The sequence below is a fragment of the Sinocyclocheilus grahami genome, unplaced genomic scaffold (assembly GCF_001515645.1).
Source record: "Sinocyclocheilus grahami isolate Dianchi unplaced genomic scaffold, SAMN03320097.WGS_v1.1 scaffold747.1, whole genome shotgun sequence".
Taxonomy (NCBI): Eukaryota; Metazoa; Chordata; class Actinopteri; order Cypriniformes; family Cyprinidae; genus Sinocyclocheilus; species Sinocyclocheilus grahami.
In genome coordinates, this window is record NW_015505926.1 from 396,475 (window position 1) to 415,090 (window position 18,616).

General features: G+C 36.3%; 2 protein-coding genes across 2 annotated transcripts; both read right to left on the reverse strand.

Moving 5' to 3' along the window:
* Positions 1-3,848: 3,848 nt before the first annotated feature.
* Positions 3,849-10,470, reverse strand: pm20d1.1 (peptidase M20 domain containing 1, tandem duplicate 1). The gene is made up of 13 exons (XM_016245135.1): positions 10,458-10,470; positions 7,737-7,823; positions 7,408-7,643; positions 7,240-7,326; positions 7,020-7,153; positions 6,817-6,936; positions 6,002-6,077; positions 5,849-5,910; positions 5,692-5,770; positions 5,510-5,581; positions 4,439-4,604; positions 4,180-4,279; positions 3,849-4,092 (listed from the first exon to the last, which is right to left on the reverse strand). Exons 1-13 carry the CDS (start codon positions 10,468-10,470, stop codon positions 3,978-3,980), a joined length of 1,347 nt encoding a protein of 448 aa, XP_016100621.1. The 3' UTR covers positions 3,849-3,977.
* Positions 10,471-10,837: 367 nt separating this feature from the next.
* On the reverse strand, positions 10,838-16,900 carry LOC107560863 (uncharacterized). Its single transcript, XM_016245136.1, has 9 exons — positions 16,832-16,900; positions 16,650-16,739; positions 14,725-14,830; positions 14,492-14,629; positions 12,993-13,054; positions 11,645-11,713; positions 11,337-11,438; positions 11,102-11,197; positions 10,838-11,026 (listed from the first exon to the last, which is right to left on the reverse strand). Exons 1-9 carry the CDS (start codon positions 16,898-16,900, stop codon positions 10,853-10,855), a joined length of 906 nt encoding a protein of 301 aa, XP_016100622.1. The 3' UTR covers positions 10,838-10,852.
* Positions 16,901-18,616: the final 1,716 nt, after the last annotated feature.

Below are 18,616 nucleotides of genomic sequence, written 5' to 3' on the forward strand. Positions count from 1 at the left end.
AATTACGTTTTATTTATTTTTTTTACCGTTTTCTTTATAATTTTAATTTAAGTTTTAGTAATTTGGTTGTGTGCTACGGTTTTTAAATTATATATATACAGTATACAGTACACATTTATTTTTTTTTGTAATTTTAAAATATATTTTATTTATAAATACATATGTATTTTATTTCTGTTAACAAAATATTTTAAATAGCTTAAATTGATAATAACAATTAATCAATATTAACAAATTTTCTACATTACAGTTTAGAAAAAAACATTCAGTTATGTGACCATTTGATTTGCACAATAATAATCACCCGTAGGCCAGAATTATAGATGACAGGTAAAACAAAATTCATTGCAGACATTAGGAGAAAAGCAAAAGGGAAGTAAATGAATGACTGTTTGTGCATGAGATTTGGGTTCCTTCTGAAAGGCTGCACTTAATATGAGACGTATACCTCCTGGTTTCACAGACATGGCTTAAGGTTAGTCCCAGACTAAAATGCATGTTTGAGCTGTCTCGACTGAAAATATCTTGCTCCGACACATCTTAAAATATGTCAGTTCCGTTGCTCTGCCTCAAGATGCACACATGTAACGTTTTCTTCTGAGGCATTTTACACACTAATTCTTAGTGTGCTGCTTAAATATCTTAATTTAACGAAGGCCTAGTGCTGGCTTAAGCTAAGCCCCGTCTGTGAAACCGGGCCATAATAGCCTTAAACTGAGGCTCAGCTCATTATTCAAACTTGTGTAATTAAATTATAGTATAATATGAAGCACTAACACTGCATAGACTACCACTTAAAAACAGTGCCTCTTTAATATGCTAATATGCAGTAGTGAACATTATTTTTAATTATTTATTTATTTTCCGGTTTGCACTTTCTTTCAAGGTTACTTTTTATGCTTTTATGCAAATTATTGACTAGAGTCTGACACAAAGGAGAGCAATGCGACAAAGGTAAAATACATAACAAGGTTATAAACTACATATAGGCTATGTCGTTTTGAAGAAGTTTTTATCTGCTCTCTGTAACTTGATGACTTGGCAGGATAATTTTGTTGGGCTAACTATCCTCTCAGACAGATCCATAAACATTTGGATACTGGTTCTTTTTATGTAATGTTTGAATTATTAATCATTGACAGCTTGACAGAGCAAAGTCAAAAATATAAACTTTGACATACAGAAGAAATATTACATAAAAATACAATAATCTGTGTCCTAAGATTGTCTATTCAGTGAATAGGAGCAGTGGTCTGTGTAGATAAACGTGCAAACCAGCTGAGCTGATGGCCTTCAGTCACAGAGAATCTCTGCATGTGCTGCGACTGGCCTCAGAACTAATCTCGAGTTACTCGGTACTAACAAAATAGCTGGGAAACAGCATTTGAATATTTTTTTCAATAACAAAAATCTTGAAGATAACTGAAATATTGGAAGGAGTATTTTGCACAGACAGAAGATGCATAGGTTACCCTTTTGAACTTTTAAAACTAAAACAGCTTAAAAAAATTGCAATCACTGTGGTTTTGCATGAAGACAAGAAATGTTACTTATCTTATTAACATTTCCATTGGTATGGCATGAGTAACCTTGTGATTTGTATTTTAATATAGCAGAATGTTGACTCACCCAGGGAAAACTAACTAAAGATATTGTAAAAAAGAAATTTATATCATGAAAAAAACTTTTTTTTTAATCCATTATGTAATTTTACACCATTTCAACATGCAAATTTAGAAAATATATTTACAGTAATTTTCCAAAGTTTGGGGTTGGTAAGATTTTTTAATATTTTTGAAAGAAATCTGTTTACAGTACACATTTTATTTTTTTTGTAATTTTAAAATATATTTTATTTATAAATACATATGTATTTTATTCCTGTTAACAAAATATTTTAAATAGCTTAAATTGATAATAACAATTAATCAATATTAACAAATTTTCTACATTACAGTTTAGAAAAAAACATTCAGTTATGTGACCATTTGATTTGCACAATAATAATCACCCGTAGGCCAGAATTATAGATGACAGGTAAAACAAAATTCATTGCAGACATTAGGAGAAAAGCAAAAGGGAAGTAAATGAATGACTGTTTGTGCATGAGATTTGGGTTCCTTCTGAAAGGCTGCACTTAATATGAGACGTATACCTCCTGGTTTCACAGACATGGCTTAAGGTTAGTCCCAGACTATAATGCATGTTTGAGCTGTCTCGACTGAAAATATCTTGCTCCGACACATCTTAAAATATGTCAGTTCCGTTGCTCTGCCTCAAGATGCACACATGTAACGTTTTCTTCTGAGGCATTTTACACACTAATTCTTAGTGTGCTGCTTAAATATCTTAATTTAACGAAGGCCTAGTGCTGGCTTAAGCTAAGCCCCGTCTGTGAAACCGGGCCATAATAGCCTTAAACTGAGGCTCAGCTCATTATTCAAACTTGTGTAATTAAATTATAGTATAATATGAAGCACTAACACTGCATAGACTACCACTTAAAAACAGTGCCTCTTTAATATGCAGTAATGTTGTAGTGAACATTATTTTTAATTATTTATTTATTTTCCGGTTTGCACTTTCTTTCAAGGTTACTTTTTATGCAACCAAGGAAATTATTGACTAGAGTCTGACACAAAGGAGAGCAATGCGACAAAGGTAAAATACATAACAAGGTTATAAACTACATATAGGCTATGTCGTTTTGAAGAAGTTTTTATCTGCTCTCTGTAACTTGATGACTTGGCAGGATAATTTTGTTGGGCTAACTATCCTCTCAGACAGATCCATAAACATTTGGATACTGGTTCTTTTTATGTAATGTTTGAATTATTAATCATTGACAGCTTGACAGAGCAAAGTCAAAAATATAAACTTTGACATACAGAAGAAATATTACATAAAAATACAATAATCTGTGTCCTAAGATTGTCTATTCAGTGAATAGGAGCAGTGGTCTGTGTAGATAAACGTGCAAACCAGCTGAGCTGATGGCCTTCAGTCACAGAGAATCTCTGCATGTGCTGCGACTGGCCTCAGAACTAATCTCGAGTTACTCGGTACTAACAAAATAGCTGGGAAACAGCATTTGAATATTTTTTTCAATAACAAAAATCTTGAAGATAACTGAAATATTGGAAGGAGTATTTTGCACAGACAGAAGATGCATAGGTTACCCTTTTGAACTTTTAAAACTAAAACAGCTTAAAAAAATTGCAATCACTGTGGTTTTGCATGAAGACAAGAAATGTTACTTATCTTATTAACATTTCCATTGGTATGGCATGAGTAACCTTGTGATTTGTATTTTAATATAGCAGAATGTTGACTCACCCAGGGAAAACTAACTAAAGATATTGTAAAAAAGAAATTTATATCATGAAAAAAACTTTTTTTTTAATCCATTATGTAATTTTACACCATTTCAACATGCAAATTTAGAAAATATATTTACAGTAATTTTCCAAAGTTTGGGGTTGGTAAGATTTTTTAATATTTTTGAAAGAAATCTGTTGTATACAGCAAGGCTGCATTTATTTGATCAAACATACAGTAAAACCGTAATATAGACAAATATTAGTACCATTTAAATTAATTAATTTATAATTCATTTTTAATTCATTTCCAGTCTTCAGTGCCACACGATCCTTCAGAAATCATTCTAATATGCTTATTTGCTGCTCAGGAAACATTTCTTTATAATAAAATTGAAGTCAGTTGTCCTGCTTATTATTTTTGTGGAAAACGTGATACTTTATTTTTCAGGATTCTTTGATGAAAAATTCAAAAGAACATTTATTTGAAATACATATCTTGTGTATCATTATAAATATGTTTGCTGTCACTTTAGATCAATTTAATGCATCCAGTTGAAGAAAAGTGTTAAATTCTTTACAAAAAATTCTTACTGCCCCCAAACTTTGAATTTAAGTTAATTTGCTCTCATTAGAACTTCCACAGAATTCCTATTTATTTTAGGTGCGAGGTCCTGGCAAGTTCCTGATGTCACTGTTCTGCATGAGCTGGAAGTAGAACAGCACAATCTCTTCATAGTTCTGGATGGAGATTCTCTCGTTCACACCGTGGAATCTAAAGGGAAGTATAAGGTGTTTAATATTTTGTTGTTTTTACAGTACATAAGCCAGTATGTCGCTTCAGCATTTCCGTGTGTCTTACCTCGCAGAATCTCCAGGTTTGTACCATGATGGGGCAAAACGATAAATGTCCGGAGACAGTTCTGTGTAGTGACGGCTGTCAGTGTTACCCACGCAGATACCTGTGAGAGGAAATCATAGAGCTGCTTTGTTGACAAGACTAAGAGTGGGAGAAGCTCTTCATGGGTCAATGATGTATATAAGGGCCACTTAAACCCCTTGAGCTCTTACTAGAGAGAGCAAACATGCAGTATTTAACGGCACAATGCTAAAAGCCTTACCAGGAGACACAGTGACCTCAGGAAAAATGTCATGCACTGTTTTCTTTATGATCTGGTACCCGAATGTATCCTCATCATACGAGCTGATGGGTAGCGGGTCGAATCCACTGACAAACTCTACCTTCACACGCTCATCAGATATGGTGGATTTAATCAGCTTTAAAACCTAGAAAGGAAATAGGAAATCAATCAATGAACTTTTTGCTTTTGGTCACTTTTATTAAAGTTTGAAAATCTGCCACTCACATAGAATATATTAAAAGTAACCAACAGCCAGGGTGCGAACTACGGGGGAGTAGTCTCAAAAAAATATTGACAATGTGTTATTTTGACGTGCAATTTCAGTTTTGTGTAATGTGATCATCGTGGATTATTATGTGTAAAATTGCTATAGGGTAGGGTAATCCTGTAAAGTGATTTATCCTATATAGTGCTTGCATAAAGCAAGTAACAGCAACATCCTATCAACATAATAATTGCCTAATTAATTCTGACGGGTGCTCTTGACTTTTCAATAACTATTTCTATTCTTTTTCCATTTATTTATTTATCAGTAAAGATCAACATTATACAATTTGAAATCAACATTATATAAAAAGAGATGGGTATAAAACTACTTAAAACATCAAACAAAAATGATAAAGAAGGAAAAAGAAAATTAATAATACGAGACCTCTCTCCCCCACTTCACTTCTTGTCAATTCTAAACGGTCCTATCCTCAATAAGTCAAAAAATGGCAAAAAAAAAACAATACATAAAACTAGAAGCATAAAACCAAGTAAAATACATAAAGTAGATCAATTAAATAAATATTTTATAATCACACATTTTTCTTAAAATTTAAGACTTCTTAAATAACTCTTAATACTTTTTATTATTCAGAGAGTGGAGAGCCTGGCTTCATAAGACCATAAAATAGATGTTATCAGTATATTTCTGTAACTGTAAGTTTAACTAAGGGTTGCGCTCAAACTTTCTTTGTTGTCTTCCAAGCACAGGTATTTTCTTTAGGTAAAGCAAATCTTTTTAAATGTATGAACTAATTAAATGTGCTAGTGCTGACCTCTCACCTCTTGCAGTGTCTGGGAAGAATGAATGCGGAAATTGACAAAGGCCTCAGCATATGCTGGCATTACATTAATCTGTCAGAGAGAGGCAGGCAGGGGGGAACAGTTGGATCTCCATTAATGCTAAGTAATTTTATGTCAACATATGTATAAACAGAAAGTAAATGATGTGAATGGCAGCCCACCTTAACACCAGAGTTAAACATTGTGACAGCAGTTGTTGTCCTCACAAATGCATTTGTGTCAGGCTGTCCTTCCAAAACACTGCACATGTGATTTGAAAGTACCACGGATCAAAGCATGTACTCATTAGTTACTGTAGTGAGAAAAAACATGGCCTACCTGCTGAGCAGCGAAGAGAAGAGCCACAGATTAGACATGACCATTCTGTATGGCCAGCCAAACTAGAAGGCAAAAGAGAAAGTATAAATAAAACAATTTATTATTTGTAGGAGTGTCATAAGCATTTTATATCTATCATGTTTGTTTTATTACCTTATGTGCCAGATGCTCAAATGTGGCACGCTCTGGACCATGACCAAAAAGATTGGGCATCCGGTTCTTCTCCAACCTGGGTCATTTTTAGCCAAAACACAACGAATTACTTACATAATTACTTTATGTATGATTTATGTATTCATTAATTTATGCATTTGTTAAAAATATTTATTTGATTTCTTATCAGTAAACATCAACATAATACATTTAGAAAAATTAAACATTATACAAAAATGTGCATAAAATTACTTCAAAATCAGATACAAAGGAAAAGAAAAATTCAAGGGAGAATTAATAATATATAAAATGTATAAAACAAATTAAAATACATACTTTTCAAAGCTCACAAATATTTCTTAAAAGTTTCATATTTCTTTAGTAAAATTAGCTTGTTTATTTAGAGTGGAGAGCCTGGCTTCATTTAATGAGACCATATGTTTTTAATAGTAAATTTGCATTTATGAATATGAAATATTAATTTTAATTATAAAAAAAAAAAATCACACAATGTAACTAAATAAGTAGAATGGAAAAATAAATGCAAAGAAGATTCATGGTATTTTAATTTATAACATGCTAGAATACAGTGTAATACAATTTTAAGAGTAAGATTTTATTTTTTTTATTTTTTACATAAATGTGCCAGATGGACATTGATTATGGCTTTTGCATTGGGTTTATTCCATTCTGTCTTGCTTTTTGTAAATGCAAGATCATGTCAACTATGAACGGACCCATCAGAGGTGCAAAAAATATTTAAATTAAGATTATGTTCACAGTTTTCATATTACAGTAAATATTTTTTTTCTTGCCTTGTAACTGCTGAAGCCAAGATGCCAATGCTGCTTTCTCTGGGAGGCATGGATGAATGTCCTGGAGGAGTGCTGACACTCAGCTTTACTGTGGCCTGACCTTTCTCACTCACACCAATTCTACAAAAACACACAAGACATAAATCACACACGAGTTCAATATCTAAATGATCATATTAATGCAGTAAAACGGGAGGTCTCACAGGGCACCAGGTCCGATCAGGCCATCTACCACACCATCCATGATCGTGAGACCTTCATCTAAAACATACAGAAGCTTCACCCCACGACTCTTCAGGAGCTTCACGATATTCACAGCACCTTGTGGGCCACTGATCTGAGAAAACCAAATTAACAGCTGCATTAACACAAGCTTTCCGCTGAGATTTTAGCAGATAAACTATGATTAGAACTGAGACGGACCTCCTCATCATGACCCAAGCCAATGTAGAAGCTTCTCCGAGGAGTGTAACCTTGTTCCAGCAGGTATTCCAACGCCTGAAGGATCCCCTTTAAAACACACATTGTTACAGTTAGCATCAGGTTGGACTGAGCAGATGTGAAAAAGGATGCAGTGCTGATTCACTGTACCATCACAGACTGTTTATTGTCGATGGTTCCTCGTCCATAAATGAAGCCATTGAGCTCTTGAGCAGAGAAAGGAGGAGCATCCCACCCATCCGCCTCATCGGCCGGCACTACATCAATGTGTGCCAGCAGCATGTACGGCTCCAGATCAGGCTCGCTTCCTGGTACCGTCAACAGGTGGCTGTAGTTTCCCACCATCTCATGCTGGACCAGACTGGATGAGAAGATCTTTGGGAAGACTGAGAAAGGAAGTGTTCATTATTAACCTTTAATGACACTATATTTTACAAATAAAGCATGCAAAAATAATCCTTAAATCATCACTTTCTCACCCCTTCTCAGTAGCTGGTCAAACTCTTTCAGGGCAGTTGTATTCTGTTCTGACGCTGAAAATGACACTGTGGGAATCTTTACTGCCACTGTGGGAGATCAAATAAAAAAATAATAAAATAAATAAAACAAGAAAATCTGACCATGTTTATATGTACATCATTTTCTGATTAAGGTCAATATTCTGATTAAGCCTTTATTCTGAAATGAGATTTTCATAAGGTTTTTAGGCCCTGAATTCTCATTTATTTTATTCAGACAAAATCACAATAATTAGCAAAAAACAAAAGCACTTAACTTAGCCTACTGTATCATATTTCATACACAAATTTCTAAGGACTAAACATTATCAACATATCAGCAACAAAACTTTGCTAAAAAAATGTGTTTACAATTTGCTATAGTTTATACTTTATTAGGAATAAAAGCCCTTTTGGAATAATTGTAGAAATAGCAACCACATAGCAACACCGTAGCAACCAACACAGGTACCCTAGCAACCACCTAGCAACACCTTAGCAACCCCCCTGGGTACCATAGCAACCACCTACCAACACCTTAACAACCACTCTTGGTACCATAGCAACCGCATAGCAACACCCTAGCAACCACTGGTTACCCTAGCATCCGCATGGCAACACCTTAGCAACCAACCCAGGTAGCCTAGCAACCGCCTAGTAACACCCTAGCATCCACCAAGAATACCCTAGCAACTGCATAGCAACCTTTTAGCAACCACCATAAATACCCTAGCAACCAGCCTGGGTACCTTAGCAACTGCAGAGCAACAGCCTAGCACCCACCCCAAGTACCCTAGCAACCACATAGCAATACCTTAGCAACTACCCCAGGTACCCTACAAACACCCTAGCAACCACCCTAAAAGTTTTTCTGTCTGTTCTTCTGATAGACTGTATTGCCTTCAAAACATTCTAACTTTAATCTTTAAAACTATTACAAACTTTCTGGCTAGGCTTTTTCAAGTCAACTTAAAGTTTGTCTACGAACTTTACTATCTAGTTATATTATATATACACATATATTTAATATATAAACAACATATTACTTAAAGGGTCATGAAACCCCAGACTACTTTTTCTGAGATTTTAGCAGAGGTGTTTGTGTTGCACATCATAGAAGACAATGTTAGCATTGTAACTGTTGGGACAAAACTGGTTAATTTTAAGCTTTTTTTGCACTATTTTCATCTTCCGAGTTTAAAATCTACATTGTGTTGACGTCACAAATTGTGACGTGGCAATGGACTAATAGTACATCATGATGCGTCGATGTCTATTAAATTATTAACTGCGTGTTCTTATCCTATGAGAAGACGCTTCGCTTAATTATTCACAACAACATGTGTTGATTTGCTATGACAGACATTTCAGACTGTGAGATGACATCGCGCGCACAATAACTGAGAGAAACGTTCATGGATCGAAGAAGAGTGTTTGTTTTTGCTTTGTAATAAGTTTGGCACAAACGCGATTCATTCACTTGGTGAGCATAACCGTTTTTACAGCACTGTGACAACCCGTCAAAAGGCTTATAGAAACACCACAGAATAAGCCTTAAAAGTTCTCAGAGGTGCAACAGCGCGTTCATATATATGTTTTCGATGCAGAGTGCAAATGGCTGTGCATTTATTTGTGTTTTTAACTCGATGGGAGCGAAATGAAACTGTCAGAACGCTAAGCTATGCGTGTTGTCTGTCTCCCCTCTTCCGCTCCTCACTACACACAAGGGGTCATATGATGCGATTAAGTTTTCCTTTCTCTTTGGAGTGTTACAAGCTCTTGGTGCATAAAGAAGATCTGTAAAGCTGCAAAGACTAATCTCAAATCCAAAGAGATATTCTTTATAAAAGTTAAGAGTCAATTAGCCCTAATTATGTATACACCGTTTACTTAAAAGGGCCCAAGGGTTGTATCTTTGATACATTTGTCATTATTTTCTCAGTTTATATTTGTTTATTCTGTGTTTATGTTCTCTGACGGATTAAGATGACTAAAACTTTCTTTTAATTTTTGATTTCCAGAAATTAAATAGTTGATTCTGAACCAGTCAATTTACTTTGTGAATATTCGTCTGCTTGTTACTGCTGGTAATTTGACTTTAGGCTATTGTTGGTTCTGGGGTAGGGGCATTCCCTTCTATGCTGCAGGACATTGTGAGGTTGGGGAGATATTTGATGGTTTAGGGCTTTCTCATATGTGCTGTAAACTCCAGGTTAGGCCCGTGACAATATAAAGCCTGGAGCCCTCCTCATTTTAGCCCAAATATATTAATCAGAATAGTACGGAGCGTATTGAATTTGGAGGCAAGGACAAAGATCCTTTGTCACCATTCATCCAGAGTCACAGGATATGTAACCCCTATCAAGACGGACATAAGTGCCCGTTACAATTGGTTAAGATTTATTTACAACAGAACAGCACAACCCAGATGTTCGAATTTGTGCATCGCATTTTATGGACGACAGTTTTTTGAACCTAGAAGAGTACAAGGCTGGCTGTGCACAAAGGCTATTTAAAAAAAAAAAAAAATTTAAAACGACAATAAATGTTTGACTTAATTTTTTTTTATCTTATTGGAATCAAAACTAGGAATCGATAAAATTCAAATGATACCCAACCCTACATTTCAGTAACTTTTTCCAAATGCTTCTGGATTGAAATATGGCACAAGGTGAAGAGTGTAACAGTGCAGCTCAGCCGTACAGGGCTTAAGCATCATGTGATCTGCATTCATGTGCACAGCATTAACATATAAGAAACATGAGTCAGAAACAAGAATGCCAGGCCTTTGATAGAACTTATAAGCTCTTTTCTCGGTCTGATCTACCAAACATCAATGCTGTGGTTAAACTTTACACTACCATTTTACCTAAAATAAGAGGGAAAAAAAATAATACCTTCTCTCTAAAATTACAAAGATGCATTTTCCTGGCTTTTTCCTTTGTACATATCACAGGGGGTAGAGCTCTCACATCTGGAAAGCCAGTGCAATAAAGGGAGAAAAGGAAGAAACTAAAGAGAACTCGGAAGCATTTCCCAAAGGACAGAGGGAGTGTGAAAGCCCCTTAGATGTCTGGCAATGAAGCATGTCTTCTGAATTAAACATCCACCGAAAGAGTGAGGACAAACGAAGAGGCAGACCCTGAGGAGAGAAGAGGAAGGCTGAGAGGGGAAAACGCAGTTACTGTGACAGTTCGTTTCTGATGGAATGATGGAGACGTTAAACAAAGAGATCTGCCAGTCATGGTGTCTTTATCCAGTCTCATGAAGTCCTGATGAGAAAACCAGAGCTTTTGTTAGATTTGTTGAGTGATGCTGTTAAAGCAAACATATCTGTAGCCACAAACCCGCAGGGCCCTGCTGTCCACCGTCTGCTCGCTTCTCTGACCAGATCGCCTCTCAATCTCTGTTTGTTTTGACTGAGGACTGAATCTGGTCTCAATCTGTTGACAAAAATACAATCCCACAGCAAAAATAAACCCCCAAGACTCACATAACTTACAGACCAAAACAAAACCACTGACAATCATCCCCAAATTATTGAGATTCTCAGTTTAAACACACACACACACACACACTCCCCTCTTCCACCATCTGAGTGATGCTGAAGGATCTGTACGGGGACCCGCTTTGACTCAAAGACCCATTCTGGGTGGCGTTTGAAGACTTGTGCTGAATCTTTCCCTGCAAGTGAACTAAATTGAATAAGCAGAACTGAAAAGCATCCAATGTTTTCTAAAAACCAATAAGTGCAAAAAAAAAAGTGCAAAATTAATCACAGCACAAAACAATCTGTGGAAGAAACAGAATTACAGTACTGTCGACCCCTTTATCCCTGCAGAAAAGCATCCCTGTGCCATCTGTGCCAAAAGGAAATGTTCATACTGTACATTTATGAATCCAGCTGAGGGCACAAAGCAGCGTGGGTAAAAATCTCTGCTCTGACTGAACGTCCCTGTCTGTGGATGTAAAAATTGCAGCATGACATGCATTGCAATTTAATGCCATACCAATTTTAACCACAGAGTGGTACCATTGTTCACACTACTGAAAAACATAGAGACATTAAACTGCAACATCAATTTTTATGTTTTTTTCCCTGCCCAGCTTTATAAGCAGAAACAACTTCTTGTAGGTTGAAACAATGAGGCTCTGCAGTGCTAAACATTGTTGTTAGTAGAGCTTGCCTCTCTTTTTGGTGAGTGGGTGCAATTACGTTAGATGCAAGTTGCAGAAATTGAATAAAGCCCATACAAAATAGCTGCAAAGAGGAAATCGAAGGAAAATAGCTCAAAATTGACATTTATTTAGCTAAAGCTACTTTCTTAAGAATAATGACAAAAATAACAATATATGCCTTTTCTACTTGGGTGGCTATAGACGCACAGCACCAACTGCTCAGTTTGATTATAGGCTATCTGCAGGATTTGTCAAATCAAAATTAAGGCTTTTTTGAAGACCATTTTGAGATCTGCACAACAAAAATACTGTCCTTTCAGAACAAACTGACATAACCTCAAAACAAATAATTAAGAAACTCTCTCAAATGTTAGAATCTTTTGCTTAATTAAACGGGCTGCGGCACACATTTAATGAGGACTTCACACTGCTAATCAGCAAAACATGGTAACTGCAAATGTAAAATACTCAAGACATGTATTATTCATTATGTATTGAAAATGGTTTGTGTTAATACACACGGTCACCAAAATGTATTTATGAACATGTATTTATAAAATAGATATTATGATTTTCAATTTCATGCCATTTTAAGACTTATAACCTCATATTTTATAGAACTGAATTTAAGATTAGGAACCTTGATGTATCCTGAGCAGGCCAAGACAGCAGCATTGGCTCTTTAGGGCAGGATTATCTTGTTTGTCATTATTTATCACAGCATTTTGTGATGCTAGAGGCACTGAAATTACACACTTCAGCTTTAAACTCATCATGCCAACAAATCAGCTTGAGTTACCATCAAGTGCTTCTAGGATACATCAAAAGCGTCCGTCTCACATACATAATTTATGATGTTACACAACCAAACTGACAGACAGCTGGTTGTTTGACCTCTTTACACAGAAAGATTCAAGCAACAACTTCTGCTCATGTTAATGACCAAGATACACTCATAGCAGAACATGAACAGGCAGTGGAGATAATGGATGAATCATGTTACGTCTCGGGGGATGGGGGGTACAAAGGATGGATGGAGGTGCATGTAAAGCCACTTACTCTGCTTGCTGTTTTGCTGGTCTCTGTCCGGGCCATCATTTCAGACCGAAGCTGCTCTGACTCTAAATAAACATGTAAAACATGTATAACTAGCAACAACAGTAATAGACACACAGCCTTTATATGAAATAGCCAATAAACTGACTATAACGTAGTGATAGGCCACAAGACATCCAGTCTTCAGAAGTTAGTTTAGATAATTTTAGAGCCACTTCTTTAGTTAACATTAGGGATGCACCGATACTGGTATCAGGCCCGATACTGAGCTCCTGTACTTGTACTCGTAAAAATGCCCTGATACCAAAAGCCGATACTACACAGCGTGTGAACAGAGCTGTGTCCAGAAAAAGAAACACTGACAACAGAACAACAGAGAGTAGAATGGAGTTATTAGAGATTAAGGATGTTTATGAAGTACATGCAAGTAATTGATATAATGTTAAACATTCAATATTCACGCCTGTATAGCGGATGTGCGCGAGCTGATAAGCAGAGCACGCTGAGTGGATTGAGCGCGTGGCGGCACAGATGCACGAGCTTGTCGAGTGAATATCTCACAGACATCACTGGAAAGTTGTAGTTCTGTCGGATGTGTCAAAAGCAAGCAAGTAAAAGTGCACGTTACTAAAGTTATTTGACTAAGAAGACCGAGAGAGAGAGAGAGAGCGAGCGTGCACTTCTGTTGCATGATCTTGATTGCTGTTCGCTCCATTAGCGCATGCATTTGGACTAAAACTAAATCGTAAATATAAAACATACAAAAATTATAGGGGCATTTACTATAAACAACATTTATTTTAAACGCCAAGCATACACGATTTAAGCAAAAGTGAAACTAGCACTGTGTGAAATGCACTAGGCTATAAGTGTCTCTCTCATTCTGCACCAATGCAAACATGTGTTTAGCTTGCTTTAGAATTATCTTATTTAGATTTAGAATCCGCGTACAGTGCGCAAATTACATCACTAATATAGTATGCGCGTACTCATAATGTGATTCCCTGCCTTATTCTAGGAAAATGTTTTATGATTACAGTATTGAGCTGCTGTAATAGAGCAGCTCTAATGCGCCATTAAAATGAACAGTGAAAGTAACCAAAGCTTATACAATACATCTTAACAGGTATAATTAAGTGTGGAAATAACTGAAGGAAATATATGTTTGTTAAATGAAGCCATCTAACACGATTCTTTTTTTTATTTTTTATTATTTTGTCTCTGTACCCAATATTTGTAAAAAAAATGACAAATGCTGTGAAAATACAGGTATCGGTATGTACCAAAAATGAAAGTATCGGTCTTGTTCTGAAAAAAGTGGTATCGGTGCATCCCTAGTTAACATGCATACAGCATTTTCTGCACATCCTATATGAGGCTGTAAACACCTCTAATTGGGGTCCGGTGAACCCAAACAAGTCTAATCATTCATGGTTTTGTTATTAATGGCTCAGTCATTCAGGCAACCCAAAGACTATTCAAGAGTCAATGATGCTCCTTACCGGAGTCCTTGTCCTCCTCTTCCTCATTGTCCGAGTAGAGGCCTTCATCCCTTATGCCATTGACCCTGTGCTGTGATGCCTGTGCTGAAGAATCCAGCAGTCTTTTCAGCTTCTTTTCATATAAAGCTCTAGTGGAAGCTGCTCAAAACATACACACAGACACCATAAGAACATGCTGAATTTATTGCATTTTCAGTTTTGAAAGAAAAGGACTGTGACTCAAAAAGACTAACCTACAATGGGTCCAGCTTTGACTCCATACTGGAGCAGTTTGGCTTTTAGCTGATCATCATTCAGTAAGCCCGGGTCTACCATTTCTGCTGCCTCTTCCTTCTCGGCCTGTACAGTGAAATACACACACAACAAACTATTTAATAAAAAGATCCTGTCAAGGCAGTGAAATTACAGCGATTCATCATGGTGGAGCGAGGAATCAGCACATTTTACCATAATCTAATAAACATACGCTGACACTAGCTTGCCAAAGGGTGAACCTCGGCTCACGCAATCCTCAACAGACTTTTGTTTTGAGGCTTTCTCGCCTTTGCATCTTGCACTGACACGTTCTGAAAAGGGGTCACATCCAATATTTGCTGCTGTTGCAGTTTCCCAACCAACCTCAGGCTGAAGAAACTTCTTCACTTTTTAGCAGAATTTAGCAAAAATGCTTTGCACAAAATAAAAAGACAGTGATTAAATAAAGTGCAAGTCCAGATGGAATTGGAAAGTCAACATATTCGTGACAAACTGAGAAAAAGTATGAACAAAAATGAAAAGGAATGATGCTGGACAAATATTTGAGGTGTGCATTATGTAAAATGCACAGCAGTGCTGATGGCTCAGAACAGATGGCATTTACAGTGGGTACGGAAAGTATTCAGACCCCCTTAAATTTTTCACTCTTTGTTATATTGCAGCCATTTGCTAAAATCATTTAAGTTAATTTTTTTTCCTCATTAATGTACACACAGCACCCCATATTGACAGAAGTATAAAAGAATGTTATTTTTAGTATTGTTTATACACTAGTACAGTATTTAGAATTTTATATTTTCAGTTTACATTTTCATTTTATAAGTTTTAGTAATTTTATAGTTTATACAATACATTTTTAATCCAGTTTTATTTTTTTTGTGATTTTGGTGCTTAATTTATTTCAGTTAGTTGTCAATGCAACATTTTTTAATTTTCATTTAAGCTCAATTTTTCATCTAATATATTTAAATTAATGGAAATGATATTAACAGGTTTAGTTATCAATACTAGATATAGTCACAAACAGCTTGGATTTTATTTCCTATAGCAATCATTGTGTACATGCACTGTCAATCCACAAAATCATAACCAATTTAAACAATATGCATGTTGTGATAAATCTTCTCAAATCTTAAATACACCGAGTGCTGGTTTTTCTACTTGCTCAAACTTCAAAAAGGTCCTAACATTCACTTATAAGGAACTACGGTAAACTTGCACCAGTAACAGACAGATTCAAAAGTACTAGCTTTAATGCAAAATATTAAATAGAAATGGCCAACTCATGAATCTGGAAGACCTGCTACTTTCTAGGGCAACACCACTTTGGTCATCACTTTTGGTCGTTAAACACGTCTAATCATAAACTGAGAATTCGACACCCAAGTCTAAGATGGCTCTGACCCAGATTCCCCAGCCCCCATTGAGGGCCCCCCTGACCCACACCCACACAACACACGCAGTGGTGCTATGCACTGCCAACGAGTGTGTGCGAGACAGCTGGAGCTTTATTCTACAACTCTAAGGAATCATGTTTCACTCTCAAGGAAAAAAATAATAATTCCCCATTTTGACAGAACAGTCTTTGATGTTTTGAGAAGCATGCGTGCTTTATCTGTATTTCACTGCAGCTGGGAGCTGACAGGCAATGACCTACAAACCTCTCAACAGCTTGAAAGCAAAGAACATATGGGTATGAATATTCACAGCACAAATCAAATCGATTTCAATCACGCCACCTTGTGTCAAACTGTTGGACAGACAAGTGCGGATATGTTAAGATTTTTGGGGAATCCTTCAAAATCAGTCTGCAAGATGTGAAAAACCCTGTCAAGCGCAGAAAGACAGTCTCCGGGAATGAGCAGTTTCACAGCTGCTAAACCGGCGTCTTTCTTTAACTCACGCTGCCAGTGAGATGACCCTCCTCTTCATCGCTAGAGAAATCTGTGCTGCCTGTCCTCTCATGTTTGAGATAAAGCTCCACGTAAGCGGTCTTATTTTTTTATGGAATATAGCAGTGTTTTTTATTCATGTTACTTATAATCTTTAAACATAAACAACAACTTGTGGCTCACATGAGATCACAGAGTGCTGCAGGGATATTTTGGAGATATTTTTATAGGCCAAAACCTGAAGCTTTCCATCGGGTTCCATCTTCCTGAAGCCTGTTTGCCTCACTATATTTTCACATTTTATTCTTTAGCATAAAATATATCAGTAATACCACATTTTTAAAGCTTTTACTTGTCTTGTTGTCAATTGTAAAAAGATTAATGATGGCGTCAAAGTCGTGACCTTAGTGTAGCTTGTTTAAAATCATAAAAGTATTGTTAATTTGGGAAGATTATCATGATGAACAAAACATGTAAGAATCATAAACTTTTGTTAATCACAGAGATTATTTTCTGCAGTAATCCAAAAGCCAATGAAAAAAATCTGTTGAGTTTTTGTCGCAGAAACCAGTGTGATTCTAACTTCTGGGTTGGCCTACAAAAATTCATCATTACTGCAGCACTCCATTATCAAATGACAATGATCCAATCATGAAAATTCAATGATCTGATGGACAACATCAACTCCCGTCCAACATTGTTGTTTGTTCCAGTATCTGTTTCACTCAAATAACAGGGAAGAAAAAAATGATCACAATCCATTTCATGTCAATTTAAATTTGAAAACAACCACTGGTATGCTGCCATGGTGAAATACCCAGTTTATCGGTCATACAAAATAATTGAACCATTCACTGCTACGATAAGAATTCCAGAGATCCACATAATAATAAAGTAAAAAAAAGAACATACATTCATTTAATGGCATCTTAGAGTTTCTCCTAATGGCAAGGGAAAATTTTGAATAATAGAATATATATTTTACTATATTTTACAGATAAAAGGCAAAGGCCTGCATCAAAACTGCCTCTCATCAAACTGCAAATACTTGTCTTATTCTTCACACACTGTCGGTTTTCAATTCCATGCTTGCTATAGACTGCATTTTGGTTATTCGCCAGACTTATCTGCCTGATACATTACTCCGTAGGGCTTCTAGCAAAAGGATTATCGTGTACTACAAGCCACTTTAATAAGCTTCAAGAGTCCAGAAGGATCTGCCAACAGTAAACGTGCCGTGCATCACAACTGCGCTCTGTCTCCCTCATGTCACTGGCAGGCGCAGGCACAGATGCTGTGTGTTTCACCACTAAGGTGCATCCCTAGTGGATGAACTCCGATTCACTCTGCTTCTCTATTCTGGAAATGCATTGCTTTGCCTGTTGCCCAGATTAGTGGCATTCATTCGCTCATCAACATGCATAACCCGCGTCCCTCCCCCCACCCCGTCTCTCTGTGTTTCTCTTTCTCATCTTTTTGTTTAATTTTTTTTCTCCTTTCATTCTCAAATGAATGCATCTCTTCACCCAGGAAACCATGATGCAAGGGAGGGCAAATGTGAATATACCATCATCCCAATGCTCACCCAGACAGCCTGAGACTGGAGCAGCAAATTGCATGTTTAACATTCAAAACTGACACTCTGTTAAACAATAACACTGCCATCTATTTAGGCATTATTATGTTGCTGTGTATTTCTTGTAAATGAAACATCTCAGCTCTCCTGTCCTGTTTTATAGCCCATGTTAATTCAACAGACAATTGTGCCTGAACTGCAACAAATGTGTTGTAGCGATTGCTCTGGATATATACTGGATTGATTATATCCACTGCTGATAAGCCACTCTGTACCTAATGGCTTTGAACCCTACATGAGTCACCATATCAAAATCACATAGGAATAGAAAGCCATAAAGCACAGTAGTGTTTTGAGTTGAATCAGACTGTACTCGTGTTTAGTTCTGAGGTGAAACCACCA

Bases quoted from the DNA above. Each gene is read 5' to 3' on its own strand.
- pm20d1.1 (XM_016245135.1), bottom strand. The intron at 6,078-6,816 runs GCAAGAAAAAAA...AAAATGACCCAG, and splicing joins TTGGCTTCAGCAGTTACAAG to GTTGGAGAAGAACCGGATGC. The intron at 5,582-5,691 runs GTGGGCTGCCAT...TCTCTCTGACAG, and splicing joins TGTTTAACTCTGGTGTTAAG to ATTAATGTAATGCCAGCATA.
- LOC107560863 (XM_016245136.1), bottom strand. From the start codon at position 16,900: ATGGAACCCGATGGAAAGCTTCAGGTTTTGGCCTATAAAAATATCTCC. The intron at 11,714-12,992 runs GTAAGTGGCTTT...TTACATCCACAG, and splicing joins CCAGCAAAACAGCAAGCAGA to ACAGGGACGTTCAGTCAGAG. The intron at 11,027-11,101 runs GTTTGTGGCTAC...TTTTCTCATCAG, and splicing joins TGGACAGCAGGGCCCTGCGG to GACTTCATGAGACTGGATAA.